Source organism: Macadamia integrifolia, chromosome 4 (assembly GCF_013358625.1).
Source record: "Macadamia integrifolia cultivar HAES 741 chromosome 4, SCU_Mint_v3, whole genome shotgun sequence".
Taxonomy (NCBI): Eukaryota; Viridiplantae; Streptophyta; class Magnoliopsida; order Proteales; family Proteaceae; genus Macadamia; species Macadamia integrifolia.
In genome coordinates this window covers 15,730,419-15,750,744 of record NC_056560.1, presented here as the reverse complement: position 1 = coordinate 15,750,744, position 20,326 = coordinate 15,730,419, and the positions used below count along the sequence as shown (strand labels likewise).

At 38.6% G+C, this 20,326-nt stretch overlaps 2 protein-coding genes across 4 annotated transcripts; both read right to left on the bottom strand.

Annotated features, from left to right (window-relative positions):
- Window positions 1-6: 6 nt before the first annotated feature.
- LOC122075661 (pentatricopeptide repeat-containing protein At2g03380, mitochondrial) lies at window positions 7-5,641 on the bottom strand. 3 transcript variants are annotated; one of them, XR_006139319.1, is made up of 3 exons: window positions 5,248-5,641; window positions 1,096-4,450; window positions 7-148 (listed from the first exon to the last, which is right to left on the bottom strand). XR_006139319.1 is itself a non-coding variant. In XM_042640777.1 (2 exons), exon 2 carries the CDS (start codon window positions 4,357-4,359, stop codon window positions 2,224-2,226), a length of 2,136 nt encoding a protein of 711 aa, XP_042496711.1. In that variant the 5' UTR covers window positions 4,360-4,443; window positions 5,248-5,641; the 3' UTR covers window positions 997-2,223. The 3 variants fall into 3 exon arrangements, 1 of the variants encoding a protein (XP_042496711.1); XR_006139318.1 differs by having other exon boundaries at window positions 1,096-4,443; XM_042640777.1 differs by lacking the exon at window positions 7-148 and having other exon boundaries at window positions 997-4,443.
- A 1,787-nt stretch (window positions 5,642-7,428) lies between these two features.
- LOC122077028 lies at window positions 7,429-16,480 on the bottom strand. Its single transcript, XM_042642760.1, has 4 exons — window positions 15,991-16,480; window positions 11,731-11,966; window positions 10,747-11,494; window positions 7,429-9,826 (listed from the first exon to the last, which is right to left on the bottom strand). The coding sequence occupies exons 2-4, from the start codon at window positions 11,962-11,964 to the stop codon at window positions 7,656-7,658; spliced, it is 3,153 nt and encodes a 1,050-aa protein (XP_042498694.1). The 5' UTR covers window positions 11,965-11,966; window positions 15,991-16,480; the 3' UTR covers window positions 7,429-7,655.
- Window positions 16,481-20,326: the final 3,846 nt, after the last annotated feature.

The window sequence follows — 20,326 nt, the reverse complement described above, 5'->3', positions numbered from 1 at the left end:
TGATCTGTACAGTGTCTTATTGATGTTAAATTCCAATGAATTCGAACACGTTTGGAATCATAGAATCCAAATTCATCACCAATTTCCGCAGCAAGATTTGACACTGAAACTTCTTCCTCATGTTTGTTCAGTGTCTTAAAGTAGTAGTCTGCAAGGTAAAATGGATTAGGAATTAGAAGCTACAAGTAGAATGACCATAGCATAAATCACAAATAAGTATTAGTAAAAATATTATCAAATAAGTCTTAGTAAAAATATTATTTATTGGTATATGCCATTTCCACAGTCCACCTAATTCTGCCATGCGGTAAGATGATGTGGCAATGCGAACCATTGTATAGATAGGGCTAGGTCTAGATTGGCCTCATGTCAAATTGTAGAGCCAAATTCAATCATATACTGATATACTCCCACTCCCATGCATTGGCATGCATCCTTGTGTTGGCATCCACCCTCTTCATAGTCCTTGTCTTAGTATGCACCCTCTTTGTAGTCATGGGTTTGCTAAACTTAATTTTGCCAGTAGGCGGATTCCGTTTTGGCTGAAACTAAGCAGGTGGAGTCTACCTGCCCATAAAATCTGGTTCTAGGGTGGCAACAGATCACCCTAGATCAGGTTTCGTCAGGTAGGGAGGAATTCATGTTCGGTAAGCACCCCAAGACAAACACAACCCAGAAACTCAACCCCGATACCAACACGACACAATTTGCCAAAATAACCCATTTGGCACGAAAACAATACGACTTAACCCGAAAACAAACCGAAGAGTTACTCTTCATAAATGTATAACATGAAGAGATTAACTGTTCAAATCAAAATTTTTTGGAATTGGAAATGAAACCCCCTTATAAAAGATGGAATTAAATATGTTTCAGGTAGGGATTTTATCGGTTCAGTTCCAGCTAAACGGTTCAGTTCCAGCCAAAAATAAATAAAAAATCCATTGCACCCTGTGAAGCAACAAAGAAATAGGGAAGTGACAAAGAAACATGTTGTAGACCATCAAACCAGACTAGAGATCGTTGATTTCATTCTATAATATGGGCAAGTATGGAAGGAGGAGGTCTTTGAATGTGGTAAAAAGAATAGCATACCAGCTGTTACTCTTATAGAAAAACTCAGTACATTCTGCAGCTGGGAATGGAGAATGCTAAGCATTCAAATTTGTAACTGTATGGATCTACAAGTTCTGGCCAGCCGCTAGATAAAGCAGTAACTGACTTGGATATCTTCCTTGTTGTTTACCAAAGATATGGGGAGTAGTCCAACTACTGTATTGCATCATATGCGATATGAGTAGGCCCGTTCCAGGCATACCCAGTAATCACTGAACTCCAAGCAAACATTTCCTTGTCTGAAACTGTCAGGAATATGTGATGAGCATCTCCAATCATATGGCATTTTGCATACATACAAAAGACCAACAATAATTGATCTTCCACCAGTGAGCTGTGTTAGCATGTATTCTCACTTCATGCTCATAAACCGAGGTGTGTCAATTTCATCCTGCACGGTTCTAGTCCGATGACACCATCCACTTACATAGAACCCCCAAAGGAGGCTGATAAGGCATCAACCCAATTTCTGTACGTGATTTGTAGAGGAGACAACCGCGAAGGGCGGTCTGAAGCATGTCTGCAGCAAACATAGATACAACAGACAATGACCCATCTGGACTACCATGAAGTACCACTCATTTTGGCTACAAATTTGCAGCCTCAAGAACCATTATCCCTTCTCATGAATATTATCCTCACGACTCCACGAACATTACACATGCCAAATATGGATACACCCCTTGAATGCAGTCTAAATTCTGAAGCATGTCCATGGCAAAGGAGGCACCCGTTCATCATCAGCCTCCTGATTAGAGTCAATTATCATCTTATGGAAGCCAAAAACACAAGTCAGGGGCCATTTTACCTCATCTCAGCTCTTATAACAGTGATCCTCTCCATATGCACTCAAATCATTTAGTTATAGAAGAGATGACATTTTCAAAGCAGAGAACTGGTTGCTGTCATACTCATCCATTTCCAGGAGGCTAAATCATGGTGACTTAATCATCTGTCCTTCATGGAAGCATGCAAGTAGTTCAATTATCACCCCTCCAAATTTTCCTCAAGGATCTCAAGGCAGCCACAGACTTAAAGCAGGGATCTTTCCACCTCATCAAAGCTCTCATAACTATGATACGCTCAACTGTGCACTTCATGCACTTACTATGAGAGAGATGCCACTCTCAAGGCAGAGAAATGGTTGCTATTGTCCATTTCCACTAGGCTACACCCTGGTGACTTGCTCAATCCTCTATGTCTCATAAACTCCCTCACCTCACTGGCCTTGTCCCACATTCCATCTGAAGCATAGAAATTGGAAATAAGCACATAATACCCTGCACTATCAGGTTGCAACTCGAGCATCTTCTTCACTCCCAACTCTCCAAGATCCAACCTTGAATGGAGTCTACATCCATGGAGAAAAGCTCCAAAAACACTCACATCTGGTTGAACTGGCATTGTCTCTATAAATGCCAAGGCTTCTTCTAGCCTGCCAGCACGAGCCAGTAGATCAACCATGCAAACATAATGCTTCATGGAAGGCACAAACTGATACTCTCGACACATAGAATTGAAATATCTCCACCCTTCCCCAACCATCCCTGTATGCCCACAAGCAGATAAAATGCTTGTAAAGATCACTTCGTTGGGCTCCACATTTTCATTCAACATCTCAGCAAATAGTACAAGGGACTCACTGGCATCCCCAAGCATGCCATATCCACCCATCATCGCACTCCAAGTCACTGTATTCTTCTCTTCCATACTGTCAAAAACTTTGCGAGCGGATCCTGCATCTCCACATTTAGCATAGAAGTTGAGAAGGGCAGTGCCAAGACGTACATTGGATGATAAAAAGCCTTCTCTTATAATATATGCATGTAATGAGCAACCTAAACGCAGCGCACCTATGCAAGCACAAGCAGAGAGGGCACCAACAACTGTGATTGCATCAGGTGCAATGAAATCCAATCTCATCTGGTGAAAAAGTGTCATGGCTTCATCAGCAGACCCATTCTGTGCCAACCCAGTAATCATTGAATTCCAAGCAATCAGATCGTTGTCTGCAACTGTCAGGAATATGTAATGAGCATCTCCAATCATATTGCATTTTGCATACATATCAATAAGACCATTCCGCACAGTGCCATCTTCTAATCCTAGTTTAATCCCGATCCCATGAACTGACTTTCCCAAATTTGAATTACCTGACTGTCCACATGCAGAAAGAACACTTGCAATAGTAACAGAATTGGGCAAGAGACTAGCCCATTTCTTGTCTGTATATAGCCTTAATGCCTCATCCGGGTAGTTTCTCTGAGTGTATCCAACAATCATTGTTGTCCATGAGACAAGATCAACTATTGGCAGCTCATCAAATGTTGCACGTGCATCAGTGATCGTCCCGCATTTCGCATACATATTCAACAGGGCAGTTATTAAGAATGAGTTCATAATAATACCTTCCTTTATTATGAATCCGTGGACCCATTTCCCCTGATTCAGAGCACCTAGCTTTGTGCATGCCGTAAGCAAGCTTCCCATGGTGACTTGGTTACCATCAATCATCCCTTGTCTCATGCGATTAAATAACACTAGCGCTTCTTCAGGGCAATCATTCTGTACATATCCCACAATCATTGAAGTCCAAGAAACAACATTTCTATCATGAATTTCTTCAAACGCGGTACAAGAACATTCGATTTCTCCACACTTTGCATACATATCCACCAAACCCGTCAATACAAAACTATCAGGATTCCCAAATTTAACAATCTGGCAATGGAGCTTTCTCCCTTCATCCAGATCATGCACTTCACTGCAAGCCTTCAACACAACACTAAAAACAATGTTGTCATGCTCTTTGAGGAATTGTCTCATATGGGTATAAAGCTGAATAAGTTCGGGGTAGGAATCATTCAAGAAATACCATCTGATCATCACCTTCCATGAGTAAAGGTCCGGGTCTCTTATTTGATCGAAGACAAAGCGGGCGCACTTGACATCCCCGAAGAAACCATACAAGCTAACTAATTTGGTTTGGCAGAGAAGGTCATCTGTTAGACCATGGATGATGAGCAAGCTATGGATTTTCTTGAGAGAACCAATGGTGTTGCAGAGACCCAACAGAGAAAAACAGGGGTTCGAAGAGATGGCATGAACTGAAGCAATGGTTTGATTGATATCGAGAGTTTCTAGTTGTTGTTCGAAGGTAGAGTTGGTAAACAAAGACCTCCAATGAAGATGAGATTTCTGGAAGCGAAGGCCATGTCTCTGCAATAGACCGATGAGTTTCATCTTTTCCTCATCTGTGGCTCTATTCCTTTTTTATGATCATAAGCTCCCACAAGGCCACAACTCCCCCTGACCCCATTCAAGTCACTGCACATTTTGTCCATGGTAAGTTAGGGAACGACAATATAACGGGTACAGATACACACAACAAATTAAACGGCTCAAACAACAATAATACTTTTCAAAAATCCGGCATAATAAAATGAGTACAGCAATGATATGGTATGTCTTTAATAGGGCCTCACTATGTAACATATATGCACCACCGGAAAATATATATATATATATATATATATATCAAAAGGAAGCCTCACAACTGAAATCAATAATGTGCATACTGGAAACAAAGTCAATTTCACCTAAAATCAATAGTTTGCAGAAGCACACAAGGATCTTATAGGGAAAGGACCAGCCAAAGTATCTGAAACTGGAAGAGAAAATGGCATGCTATCCCCTAACCACCCAGGTGTGAGAAAGAAAGGGGAGAGGGGCTATAAAAATCAAGCGAAGCCTCAAGGTACAGGATTCAGAGTGACCTTCCATTTTTCTCATCATCGGGGCAATTCGAACCAAGTTGAAAAATTTTCAGTCTTTGCCTTCACTTGGAAATTCTGATAGCTTTGGCATAACATTATTTATAAAGAATCGACAATCAATCATAAGGAAAAGAAACCCTGAAAATAACTCACTAAATACCACTGTCACGTAATGGAAGTTCGAACACCAAACAAAAAAAAACAAAAAACGAAATTAAAACATAGTAAACAGAGACGAAAAAAAATTTCAGGAACTATGTGGTAAAATTTAACCCATAAATTTTTTTCAAGAATCCAAGCAAACGAGACGAAAATCAGACCATAAAAAGACCATAAATGGCTGAGAAATACTTACAGATGGAGACGGAGAAGAGAGAAACTTGCTGGCCGAATAGAGACGGTGAAGAAGAAGGGGGCAGGGGTTCAATAACCTCGGATGCATTCGCGCCGCTACAATATCTGGCCGAACGGAGACGGAGAAGAAGAAGAGAAACAGTGTGCAATCGCTGGCCAAATTATCGCCTTGGAACAGTATGCAATCGTCGCTGCAATTTATTTATTTATTTTTTTTTGGATGAATAATGCCGCTGCAATTAATCTGGAACGGATACGGAGAAGTGGATATTGAGCTTGAGCCTTAGAGGAAGACTCGCCCGGCCACCACTGAGCTCAAACGGGAACAGAGACGGAGAAGATGAAGAAGGCAGTCGCTAGAGGGTTTTTCAGGAATGGCGATGGGTTTTGCGTTTTTTTTTCCCCCTTAATCCGAAAAACGTCAAGTCAAAAAGTATTATACGTATATAATACGGTTTCCCTGAAAACGCTTCTTTTCATATCTATGATACGAAATATATTCTTTACCAAAAAAAAATTTACGAAATATACTTTCTGAATCAAACTTTCAATACATGTATTATATATGTATTTACTAACTAAGAGACATAGTATGGATTATGGAATGAGAAAAAAATCAACTCTTTAGCATGTACCCGAGTCAAGACACACTGGGTGTAAAAAAATCATACTATCTCACGTAGAAGATGTTTCCACACTCTTTTCCATTGGCCAAGCTTGTGCATGTTTACACTAAGAGGTAACGTTTTCTTGCTTGAATCTATAAGTTCTATAGTAAAAATGGCAGGTGCAATTTAAAGAGTTTTTAATAGAGGCATTGAGGAACCCTAGGCCCTATCGTTGAAAAATGGCTGCGTCAAAAAATCGTCGTATCTGTATATGGATGTCACGTATGCTTTCCAATTGACTCAAACACTGGCATAGGAACCACATGACCTGACAGCAAACCTCCACGGATAGATAAAAGATGGATAAAAGAGTATTGTAAATGAGAGATCTGGATTATGCCTTTTTGGGATCAAGGGGGGAAATACTAAAGCCAAAATCCATGAACCGAGCCCAACCCACTTGACTTTCATACATCGTTTACTTGTTGGGCCGGCTTAAGAAGGCCCATTTGAGAATTGCTACCCATCCATGAAACGTAGAAGCCTGGATTTGGGATCCGCTTGAGGAGTGATCACCCTCATAGTTATCTGAGGGATTGACACATATTCAAGCAGTGATTTAGCAGGGACTGACACATATTCAAGTAGTGATTTAACGACTGTACCTCTATCAATCAAAATAAAGGCACCACACCGATTACAAACGGTGCAAATGGAGGGTGGTCGTAGATCAGCGGCTCTCGCCCGAGTCGCTCAAGCGAAGAAAACTACAGGAGTGGTCTATAATCAGACTGATTGTAAAATCAGGGCACAAAGAACAAGCAATGGTGGTCATACATTAGATCACCCTTTGGACATGTATCGATCGTGCAGGTAACTACGAGCAAGACTCAAGACTAAGCGATCACTGCTCAAAAGAGGAGCCCGATCCTGGATTTGGTGGGTGTTCAAAAGAATCTTTTTGGCACAAACTTTGAAGAAAGGGGTTACAATTGTTTCTGTTTCTGGTAGAAAAAGGGATTACTTTTGCATGTTTTTATATAGTGTTGGTGCAGTGTAACAGTGGTAGTGAGGCAGGTAGGTATATGACTTTCATGGAATGGTCTCCCCAAAAAGGAGATTGAAAACAGAAGAGAAAAGTAGAGCTATCACCGTACCAGATGACTGAGAGCAGCACAAGACCATTCTACCATAAACAGAAAAAAGAGAACAGTACACAGACCACCACATAACAGAACGGTGTCCCAATCTTATCCTTGAGGAGCCCTCCTCTTTGGCTCTTTTTTCCTGAATTGAAATGTATCTCAACCTGCCGTCCCTATTCCTTGGTTTAAAGAATCAGACTAAAATCAATAGAATCAGAATCTCTATGGAATCGTCGGCCAATTTGAATCAAAATCAACTAATCCTGATTCCACTTACGTTTGATTTCTATACATTTGAAACTCCAAAAATTTTTCACCTACTTCCAATCCATGCTGCTTCCAGAGCCACCTCCGATGATTTTCCGCTGTTCTCAAGATGAAACTACTTGATTTCTACCACAATGCTCAACTGGAGAAAGTATGCAAATCTTAGAAGAATACTGCAACATTATTTATGAATGATACAAGTTGGTAAACTTGAACACAAATAAACAACGGCACCCCAAATTTGGGCTCAAGACATGTACAAGGAAGCAATCCCCATGGCTCCTACCTACCTCACCCCCCCCCCCCCCCACAAAGCCAAAGAAATAACTGCCGATTCTTAACTCAATATCCTCTATAAAATTCTCAGATCACAAAGCAAAGGCCTCTTTCTATACTATGGTTAAAGAAGGAATAGGAGGAGGATTACCACCTGGACATCGCTGTCTCCGGGGTCGTCTAGGTGTCTTCCCCCACCCTGTTAGGTTCTTTTCTTCCAGACCTACTTCAATAGGTGGTTGCACTGGAGGTAGGAAAACATTGCTCACTTCCACTGTGTGACTAGAGCCTCTCGAACGCCTTCTCCCCCTTGCCCATCCATTTCTAGCAGCATTCCTCCTTGTCAATCCCGCCTCCCAAGGTAGACCTGTAGCTCGCATCAGTCCTCCAATTGTTTGGAGATCTTCTGTCACTTCATGCCTCGAGAGAGAAGCAAGACCTGGTAAGATGTCCCTTTGAAAGTCCCTTCGCTGCCTTCCCCTCCTCCCCTGGCCCTTACGAGGTCGACTCGGCTTTGGAGTGGCAACTGTTTCCTCCTTCAGATTCTCTGGAGCCTGAGGCCTACACCAGTACTCTTCCACCTTGGTCTCTGTCAGCTTCAATGTCATGGACTCGAAATAATCAATTCCCTCAGAAGAAGACCCCTCATGATCGCAACCACCCTCAACCCTTGAAGTTAACCTAACCTCACTTTCAAGATAACCCATATTTGAAGTAACTACTTCTGCAAACCAATACAAGGAGTCTCTAAGGAAAGATTCTGGGGGTTGACAATTGGATCCCTTCAACTGCACCTGGACAGTAGATGAGATGGAGACGATACTTTCTGCAGCTATTCTGGCAAGTTCTTCATGTTTCTCTCCAGCTTCATGATGTGATGACTGGATAAGTTCCTCAGGTTGGTCTCCTATACGGTTGTCTCCTGTAGGAGGAATCTCCTCAGTCTCAAGAATCGGAGGGGCCTCCAAATCTATAACTGCAATTTTCACTTTGTCTCTTGGAACAGAAGACTCCGATAGAATCTCTTCTTCATTTGTACAAGTATTCAAATTAATGCAATTCTGAGAGCTAGTGCGGCTGTTATCCAATCCGTCCTTGACAATCTTATCCTCTGTGGTTAACTTCTTTCCCAAGTCTTGGAATATATGATCAAGGGACAAGTCGATATGAACCACTCCCACCTTCCCAGTATTGTCAATGACTTCAACCTCAGATGCATCATGACCGGACTTGGTAGGGGATCTAAAAAAAGAGGACTGGTTGTTGGAAATGTGAGCCTTGTCAAAAATGGGAAGCCCAACGGTATTCTTATCACTTGAACAGCCTCCAGGCTGAGTCTTCTTAGGCCCAGCATCATGATGACATGAAGCTGACATGAGATTCTGAATAAAACTTAAAGTAGGACTGCTTCTAGTCTCACTTTTGTTCAGAGAATGCATGGAATATTCTTTTAAGAAACCCAATCTCAAAGGAGATGAACTTCCCTTTCCTCCGTCATCATTGCTAGCTGGTTTTGCTCTGAGCCAAGGCAAGCCCCTAGGTTGATCCTCATGTTTCCCCCCTCCATCAATGGAAATATTCTGTTGGGGAACCACCCCATCTTGGAAGCCAATTGGAAGTGCCACATTCAGGTTCATATCCTTTGCAGACTTCACATCCATGCATTCTGAACCCTTAAAATACTTAAGTGCAGAATGGTTTTCTGAATATTTAGTGGCTGAAGTATTGCCATCAACACAGTTCAGATAATCAAAACCAGCCTTAGGTAACTTAACCTGTTTGGACTCCAACTGGGACCCCTGGTAAAACCCGTTACAGTGTGATACTTCATTTCCAAAACTAGGGTTCAATCTCAAATTGCTGTCGAGACTCCATTTATCTCCGAAAATCCCATAGCCTTCAATAGACACATTGGAACTCCTACTTGATGAAGCAGATGGGTCAATGCATGGAAGTGCTTGAACTGCTACAGCATTCTGGCCCAGGCTACTCATCGGCTTTCTACAAGATGAAATTGATGGTGGTTGGGACATATCAAACTGATGGATGGTTGGATATTGGCAAGGATAGTTATTAGTGACAGTATTTCTTTCAGAGATTTCTGCACCACAACTTGCCATTTCTCTCCATGTCTCTCTTGAAATCTGATCAGTGTGGAGAAATGAGGGGATTTCATGAGATCTTTTAAGGTCAACTTGTACTGGCACAGAAACTGTAGGTAACTTTTCTTGACTGAAACTCTGAGGCAAAGAACTTGAGTTACTTGACTTACTTCTACTTTGCCCTGTAAATAGAGTCATAGCAACACAAGATCATCATGTCAAAAAATAAAAGAAGACAAGAAGATGAAAATCAGAAGTCTAACGAGAAATTTTACTTTCCTTCTTTTTCTCTGATGTGTATTTGTATGTATTAGTCCCTGTACAAATTTAAAATAAAGGATAAAACTGATGAATTTTTGGCTTAGTGGTCCCCTAAACCAGCCTATTAACTCCAAGGAGAACTGAAGAGCCGAACTAACACTGGACCATTCCTGAGAAGAAATCCGGATGGGGGTGTCATAGTTACAGATGGCAGCTTCTGCAGCAGCATAAAAGAGTTCCATGTGTTCCATCATCTGGTCCTTTTTACAGCATGGCAACCTTGGCCTAATATCCTTGTCAGATGGCAAAGAAAGGTCTTCATATTTCTATTTAAATTTCCAAAACATTTAGTGTCTGTGACTAATAGGTGAAAGTGAAATACATAGTAAGTCACCATACACAGCCACTACAAAGCATCACCTACATTCAACACTGCCTGGAAATGTTCAAAAGACAAATATTTCCGATGGACAGACAGACACAAAATACGCAGACAGACAAAATGTAGTTTTGAACGTGCAAGCAGTCTGACTCACAACCTAAAATATGAGGATAACACTTTCCCGGCTAATTATTTTCATCTAATTCTTTGGTAGTTATCAGATCCCATTTTCGGGTATTGTTTTGGTATCCGTGGTTCTCTTTTTCTTTGTTTCATTTCAGTTTAAAAATATAATTGCCCACAAAATCTGTAAGATACTAACAATGAAAAGATTTGGAGTAAATTAGACTCATGCAACAGCTCTAACAACTAAATTTAAGGCAAATGGACTCGAGATCAGAATAAAGAAGCTGAATTTAAATAAGAGAAACACTGAACTTAATGGTGAAGAAAACTTACCAGCTTCACGATTATAGGATAGCCATTCTGGTTTGTTTCCTTCACTATCTGAACGTAGAATGCTTGTACAGATACCATTACCCCTTCCCTTCTGGGAATTTTGGAAAAATTCCTTTGGCAACTCTAGGATGCCTGGTTTTCGTTTTCCAGGCAGATCACAAAGATGAACCTCCCCATGGCTGGCTATAGGATCCACAAAATCAATGGAAGCTGAAGATGTTTCTTCATCAACCTGGATGGGCTCATTCAAGTCAGCCAATCCATGAGTGCTCCGTAAACATGAATCACCTCTCAAACTACATCCTGTGTGATTGGAGTTACCACCATTGCCGAGGCACAGCTTTACATTACTCTCAGGTGCAACCCTGTGATTAGAAAGTTTCTCTTCTTCAGTTGGTTCCCCTTCTTCACTATCAATGTACTCATCAGCTGGAAGTTGGAGATCAATCATTCTTCTTGGGAACTTGCATTCATTTGAACTGCCTCCATTTTGAGCCGGAACAGGACCTACTTGCCTTTTACATTCCTTTACAGAACTGAAAGTGGATTGCATATTTTCAGCCCCTGATACAGATGGTCTAACAGTAGGGTTTTGCCACATTTTCTGGACAACTTCTGATGGCATTTGAGATGGAAATAGACTTGATTGTGATGGCCCCACAGATATCATATATTTGTTGACTTCCTTTCTTTTAAGTTCATCCATCAAGTCTCGTTGTATCTTATAAAGACGGTGAAGTTCATGGACCTGGATGACAGTAACAAATTCAAATAAATTTCAAGTGCATGAGAAACTCAAGAAATCGAGTCAGTTCGACTTGAGCACAACATAATTCCATCTAATCCACCTTTCAACTTGAAAAATCAGAAAACCAGATGAGTATCCTAGGAACTTCATTCACTGGAATTTTGAAGTTCAGGATTCAGAGAGGAATTGCAAGTCATGGTTATTAGTTCAATATGAAATGCTGAAATCATACATACCTGACCCCGGAATATGGCTTCATGCTTAAGCATTGTCTGCTTCATCATTTCCTTCTCATAACCCAGAAATACATCTGTATAAGGTCTTGGCAAGAAACCATTGTAGTACTGTCCACTCTTCAAGGTTTTGTCTTCATAATATAAAGGCCAGCTACCATTGTTAGCATCCTCATTGAGGTCCCTCATGGAGTGATATCCTGGCAAATAGCTCTTACACTGTACTTTTGTTCCCATTCCTGGAAATTTCTCGATTGAGAAGGGAAGAAGAAAACACAAAAAAGAGTCAGAATAAACAAGAAAAAAATTAAGCACCATGCTAAGAAAAGTCAAAGAATTGTATTTTCAGAAACGGAGACGCTTTCATCAAAGGAAAGCCAATTTCATTTTCAAAAAGTAGAACACTTAAAAAGTTTATTTTTCTTGAGAGAAAAAATAGATACATCCAAAACTCTTAACAAAAGCTGTAGCAGCCTAGCATATCATCAGGAAGCAATAACAAAAAGAAAGATCTAATCAAAAAAGAAACTCCTGCCAATATAATGTACAGACTTTCCCATCAAGGTAGAAGGTGCAACAGAGGTCTGCAGAAAATAGAATCCCAAACCCGTTGAGAGCTACTTTTATTAATAGTAATTGAACCCAAATTAAGAAACTCTAATGAATAATGAACCATTAGCATGCCAAAGAACTTCAAAGATACATCTCAAGGGAATAGTGAGATTGTACCAAAGACTTATAAGAAAATAAGCTAAGACATCTAAAACTTAACACCCCATCACAAATATCTACTGTATGGAATGTCCTCGTCACAACCATAAAGGCAAATGTAAACACCTACATCTAATATGTGGTGCACCATTCTCTATTCCTTTGATCCCTTTTTTAGTCATTTTTTTATTTTGATGGAACATGCTAAGTTGCAAACATTCCCCCATGGTGGGTGTGGATGATATTTTTATCTATCCTGAAAAAGAAAGGGGGGGGGGGGAGATGTAACATGCTAGATACGTACAGACATGCATTATCAATGCACTTAATATGCACATACATGCAATTTCGGAATCACTGCATCAGATGGAAAAGAAACGAATTGCGCCCATCTTAACTGTCCCGTGAATTCCAGATTCTACCTTCCCTTGAGAGCTCCAAGGTTTTGTAGCTAAAGTACCTCTTCTTTCAAATCTTTTCCTTTTTTTTTTAACAAATATTGAGAATTCCAGATTCTACCTTCCCTTGATAGCTCGGTTTTGTAATTAAAGTACCTCTTCTTTCACTTCATTTTTTTAACATATACTGAGTACATGATAAGTTTCAATTTGATTGGCATGGACTGGAGACCGGGCATAGTACAGGATACAAAGGGCAAGCCAGGGAAAAACACTTGAATCTTAGCTGGCACATTGTATATATGTACATATATATACATAATCTATGCACATACTACATACAACATCAGTATACAGCTACAAATCTATACTACATACTCTATAAAAAGGGTGTACCCAGTGCATGAGGCTCCCGCATGTGCGAGGTCGGGGGGGAGCGAGAACTACGCAGCCTTAGCCCGAGAATGTCGAGAGGCTGTTTCGACTTCTTGAATACAAGGTCCCAACATTCATACCTAACTGTTGGACCAAGCGCACCCCTTATATACTGTACAACCCACTATCCATTGTCATCAGTTCAAACACCGTAGGTATTTCATATAAATGAGAATATAGATGGGAAGTATTCAAGTGAGAATATAACAGTTAAATGTCTAACTTTGACAACGAATATAAAAAATAAAATATGATAAGTACAAATTATTAAACAATTTGGTGCTAAATCTTGAAGAAAGGATAAATTGCAAACTTTGAACGAGAGAATAAGTGGTAAGTATGATGAGAGGACACATGGCTAGTATATGACCACTTAATATGTGTGATACACAAAGATGAATGTGCCAGCTCAGGCAGGGACTGGTTGGTCCTGCATGCAAAACTCAGGCCCAGGCCCACCCAAAATTCAGGCTTTAGCCGCTGTACCACCAATTCCACCCCTCGTATACATGTTTGCCAGCCTATTTTACTGAACATAGGACGATGCAACAATGAATGTGTAAAAGACCCCATCCACACCCCCGCCAATAAGCACACCATAGTGTGATAATATAGGACTATCCATGCCAAAACCACTAGGAAAATCATAGAAAAGAGACCCAAAGTTTGCCATTTAAAGGCTTCAAACAATAATTTGTCCTACAAAGAGTGCTTTCAATCATTATTGACACTTATTTTTTAGAGAAGGAAATGGAATATACTATAAACCAAAGGGAAAAAAGGGGAACACTGTTCAAGCACTCTCTCCACAATGGAAAATTGTGAAAGGTACTTATGACCTGCTTTAGAATTTTCCTTGTAGGTTTAAAGAAAATCCTCAAAATTATCTTCACAATTAATTACAAAGCCAATGCCATTCGATAGATCTTCGGTTTTCCGTACAGGTCATGTGAATCTTTGCCAATATATTTGATTTCCACATGATTTAGAATAGAATACTGGGAAGGACATTTATAACGAATCCCTACAAACATTTTCTCAGTGTATGTTGAACAAGATATAAAGTTTGTTAAACTGTTTAAAATTAAAGTTCCTTTGCAAATTGCACATTTAATCTTCATGTTGGAACTTGGAACAAATACTAAGTTAGCAGCAGCAGTTGTTCATGATAATCATTTAAGTACACATAAATTGAATTATTACCCATAACAAAAATCTCTTTTATGAGGGTCTTGAGTAAACACAAATAAAATTTTCCAATACACAATTGAGAAAATGTTAATGGTCATAAAATTCAGAGCAGTTAATCTGATTCCAGCCTTCCAGGAACCTCTTAACCAATCTAACAGGGATTTTTCCTTTGTTGATGGCTTTCAGAGTGCATAAATATACCTTAAACCTTCACATTAATGGATTCAAAACTAGGAAAAATTAGAATAGCCCACCTTCCATGCAAATATAATAATGAACACACAGAAGCTCACTGTACCCAAATATATTATCTTACACTAGGCTTCAGTAAAAAAGGTACTATAACAGACAGTTCTGCACACAATCCATGTTAGGAACATATACTGAATGCAACTATTGAATAACAGAGCTACTAGTCCAGATATTTTTGACTCAGAGAAGGCACAGGTGACCAGAAAAACTACTACATTAAATCATGATCAATGAAAACTTTCAAGAGTTGATATAGCTTGTAATATCAGCTCCTCAAGGCATGAAGTAAATATAGCGTCAAAACCGAACTCAAGTGAACAATTTGAGCAAAATGAACTAAAAATAATTTATCTTCTCTGCCTTCACACTTCCAAGATAAGTGACATGTCCACAGAAGAATCAGCAAATCCAACCTTGAATTTGCACCAGATAAGCAATTTATTGCCTTTAAAGTTTGAATAACAGATAATTTGACATTTAGTGATGCAATAATCCATTTCCATCCAGAAACTGACATGAAGCATAACAGCAACTGACCAGACAAAGATACACTACATATTAGATTGTTGAAATTAAAGAATATAACCCACAAAGATACAGAAAGATGAGTTCCTGAATATTGTAGATTACGTATGTCCTCAAATAATTAATTCGAACCACCACATCGTCAATAAAACGAAACAATTACCACGAAAAGAAAAGTAAGCCTCTTTTAGAAAAAAGTGGTAAAACGAAATCCCATAATTGTTGTTTGCCTTTTCTTTTTCTTTTTGGTGAGAGGAAGGGAGTGTGAAGACGCCACAAACAGGATCAAGGTTCACAACAACTAGAATTTCAGGACTCCTATCAACTATCAAGTATCAACAAGAGCAAATAAAAATTCTTCCTTCGTTTTTTCTCACTTGCTAAACAAGAAGGGAGAAAGATCCCAGGAAATTTATATATAACCAAAAAAAAAAAAAAAAAGAGAAAAATCAGAACAAAAGAACAACCCAAACCCCTACAATCAAATCACCCTGCAACCCCATCAACAGAGAAGGTAGAAAGCAATAACATAACAACCTATGATCAGAGATTAATGAGAAACACGAATGCATAGACCCAATTAGTCAATTAACCCAATCATCGACAAGGAAGACACAGTGAGACCAGAAAAAAAAAATGTAAATTAAACAAACAAAAACAATTTCGAACGCGATCAACCAATTCACCAAACGTAGAACCCATCAAGTCCCAAAAAATCTAATCATAAACTAACAGAGAAAATTGGAAGTACCTCAGACCAACATCCTATATCAACCCTCGTCGAAAATATGCCGTGGATTTAACAGAAACTCGACGACCCGACAACTACCCAGAAATCCAACTCTCTCCATGAAAATTCAGTCTACACCTCGCACTTGCAGCGCACCTCTAGCAGAATAAGAACCAGAAGAACTTGAAAAGAGAAAACAACGAAGTGGGTATTTCTGCAACGCCATTGGAAGAGCTTAGATCTTCATTAGGGAGAAGAAAAGATGGGGATTTCGATCTGCTGGGCCAGTCCCTGAAAGAAGAAGCGCAGAGAGAGATCCCAGATAAGAAATCTCCTTACAAACAAACAACCTTCTAATAACAGTGACATGAAATTTGTCAACATCCGGTCTCTTTTTATTCTCTGCTTTTTCTTTCTCTTCTTCTCTTTTGATTTCTTATTTATTTATCTTGTGGGTGTTTGAGGAAATCAAAGAAATGGGTATTTCTAGATTCTCTCCACCTTCCTTGCTTTTGGGTACAGAAATTTAAACCCAAAAAAAAAAAAAAAAAAATACTCAGAGTCTCAGACACACCTGCTTTACTGCAACGACAAACTCAAACATCAACAATCTCCAAATCCAGTTATCTTTTACATTGATTAATCAAGTATTACTGCTAAGATTTTTCCTTTTAAAGTATTTTTTTCCTTTTTAAATTAGTTAAACCTCCAGGCATTGTAGGACCCTTCATCTTAAGACAGATGAGGTTTCTCTAGGTTCGGTTTCAACTTCACAATATACCCCTCATCCTTTCTACAATTACAGAGACTCGATTGGTCCTTTTGCTTGTCTTTTATGTCTACAGCTTGTTGATACCTCACTATTCCCTAATGCCCAAGATTACTAGTTTAAGATTGAGGTTCCATAACTAATAAAATAAGGTTACCAATTTAATATATTTTTTTATTCACGAGTTATGATCCGGTGAGGCCCACCTCATGTAAATTATCTTTTGGGTAACCAATGGATTGGAATAAATGATGGGACCCATTTGATATTCTTCCTCAAATCAAGCTTGAGACTTCTTGTTCAATGTTTGATATAAGTTAACCTAAGGTTTAAGGTTTGAAGAAAAGTAGCACTTTATTATCATCATCATCAACAACAACAACAAGAACAGTCTCATGATAATCTCTATATCTTACTCTTGGAATTAGATATAATTTTTTTTATTATTATTATTAATAGGAAATATTAAACTATAACATAGTGGGTTAGTCTGACAAATAGGAAACATTTAAAGTTTGTGATGCCTGAGTCAAGCCGAGTTTAATCTGTCATAGATATTTGGCTGGTCTCAAAGTCTATATGAATGAATGAAGTGGTCCACACCAAAACTCTTTCCCCCCTTCCAAGTCACCAAGTCACCAAGTCACCATCATAGAAAATGTGTGAAGCCTTCCAAGTGGTTAAATAGACTTAACTATCCAGATCTGAAGGGCCCATAGTTTCTTTTTGAGTTTGGTTCATGTCCCATGGTTAAGAAAAACAGAGTGTTTTGTGGTGATAAACAACTCTAAAACATATCTTTTTATTATTATTTTATTTCTCTCTCCTTATTTAGGGTTATTACCAGCATTGATTAAATGGGGTCCACATGAATGGTTTTTCTTCCTTCTGATTATAGAGATCTTTGGTACAAAGTAACTTTGATGACCAATTGTGAGCTGAACTGCCAAATCTGCCAGAGTTTATTGTAGTTTCTTCCCATTTCTTGATTGTGGTCCATCCCCTAAGTTTGGGATCTCTACCAAGCCAAACAGATTCCAAGAAACAGCAAAGCACAAAAAAATTTCAATCAATAATTCTTCTCATAAATGAATAAGAATACTATATAAATACGCCTAGGACTAAAATGGTAATCCATGACCTAACCCTAACCTAAATTCTAAGAATTGTGAATCAGTTGAGGTGGGCCCATTTACTTCCTTCTTCTCTTGGGAGTCCTGATTAGAACCCATAACTATTTTATTGAAGAAACAGTCAATAAATACAAATAGTGTAGCTGTGAGGGTATATTGGTAATTCTAAAAGTGAAGAGGGTACAAATTTTATTCGACAAGGGTAATTACGTAATTTTCGTTAACGAATGGCAAAGTACATTGGATTGTCCGTACGATCCTTCACACTATCGATGCCTTGCGGCTGAAATTCCTCCTGCGCCCGTTCTGTCTCCCTCTCTCTCTCTCTCTCTAAATATATAAATCTCTTTCTCTCTCTAAATCTGAATTTTTCCATCTTTATATAATCCCGATGTCGATTTCACGTCCATGAATCTTGGGCTTCTAAAACAACTCTGGACTTCCGCATAAACGGATTCCGTTTACAGTAAAATAACGAAAATGCCACTGTGAATAGTATATGACGAAATTACCCTAAATCTTAATCGTGAAGAGATTCGTTGCCCTTAGATAACGCAGGTGTCCCTTTCTAGTTATCTTCCAGTCGGAGCAAATTCACTTTACGTGAAGCCGAACAAAAAGGCTGAAGAACCAGAGACTATCAGATTCTCGTCAAAGCACAAAGGTTGCCTTTTTCAAACCCTTGTGAGTTATGCTATTATGCAACGCAGATATACACAAGCTTTCGTACGCTTTGGAGATTTGGGTTTGGAATATTCTCAGATCTAGGGTTTTGAGGAATTGGGATTGGATCCTGGATTTAGTTCTCTGTATCGGAGAGGATTGGAGGATATCGGTAAGGATGTCAATATATAATCGAAATCATTTATCATAATCAAAATCGATTGGTTATAATCAAATCGCACCATAATAAATTGATCCGGTTTTGATTTTATAGGCTATAATTCCGGTTTGAAACTAAATCGAACCAGAAAATCGATGGTTAACTGGCACCTACTATTAAAGATTTAAAGTGTTTTGAAATTCAATGGGTCTATACGAAAAAAGGGGAAGAAAAAAAAAAACATAAAGTACTAACCGAGAGAGCTTCACTTTCACACAATCTTCTTGATTTTTTAATTTCTAGAATCATAGTTAATTAGTTATAATATGTGTATTCTTTTACATAGAAAGTATATTGTCCTTAGCAAAATAAATGTATATTGTCTTAACTCTTTAGGAAATTTAACATATGTAGGATTCACACTAGTTGTAGGATGCAAACCATTTTCTAAAACAACACTACTAACCCCATGTAAATCGGTCGTGAATTGAATAACAAAAACTGATTAAAAACCGCTAAAATCGAAACTGGATGAAAGCGATTCTGATTTCATCTTATTCCTATCCGGTGCGGTTTTGGTTTCACCTTATCAAAATGTAAACTAAACCGAATAAACAAAACTGTACCGTTTGATACCCTTAGATATCGGTCACTTTTGCCCCTTGTTTTTAAGATTTTTTTTTTTTTACTGTTTTACCCCTGAAACGGTACAGGTAATCGATCTAGATAGGTCAAGGATCGGGGATTGGTCTCAGTAGATACCGATATGATACAGTCGATATGATCGATCCGATACCGGTACTTGAAACCAGATCACTATTAGCAAAAACATGTTTAAAACTCCACATTCTCGTTTTTTACCGTTTAAAACACGTTTTTCTGTATGCTTCCCAAAGATACTTAAAAAAACTTCAAACGGCAAATATTCTCGTTCTAAACAAGTTTAAAACAAGTTTAAACACGTTCCCCTTTTTTTTGGTGTTTTTTAAGATTTAGCTTATTAAACATAATGTTTACTTAATTAATCATATCTCTCTCTCCCGAACTCTGATCGACCTGATTCTTTCGCCGACTTGAAGCTAACTCAATGGCCTATATTTCTCATGATATCACCTTCAATTTAATATCAATGTATGAACCCTGAAATTGAGATACAAATTGGTGCATTTGCTGAAAAATATTTCTAAAGTGATCACTCTCAACTCAAACTGAACATACATTACTCCAAGAGTGTGTTGACTATGTTAACAACAATGAATAACATCATAGCCAAGCCACATTGCTCAATAAAACTTGGACATGTGTGGTATATGAGTTTATAATTGGTGTTGGATGATATTCAATTATATGTCATAAAACTTATAATGGGACATGAGATATATATGCATTAGTGTTGGATATTGTAATTGTTTTACATTAGATACAGGTATTCATGTAATAATTTATTAATTTATACGAGTATACTACTTCTTCTTTTTTTTGTCTCGTTTGTTTGAAATATACACGTTTAAAACTCGTACTGTCTGTTTTTTTTCTATTCTATGTTTTTTTTTTTACCGTTTATTTGACTGTATTGTTCGAAAAATTTTACTGTTTTAAACTCGTACCGTCCATTTCTGTTTTTTTGTCATT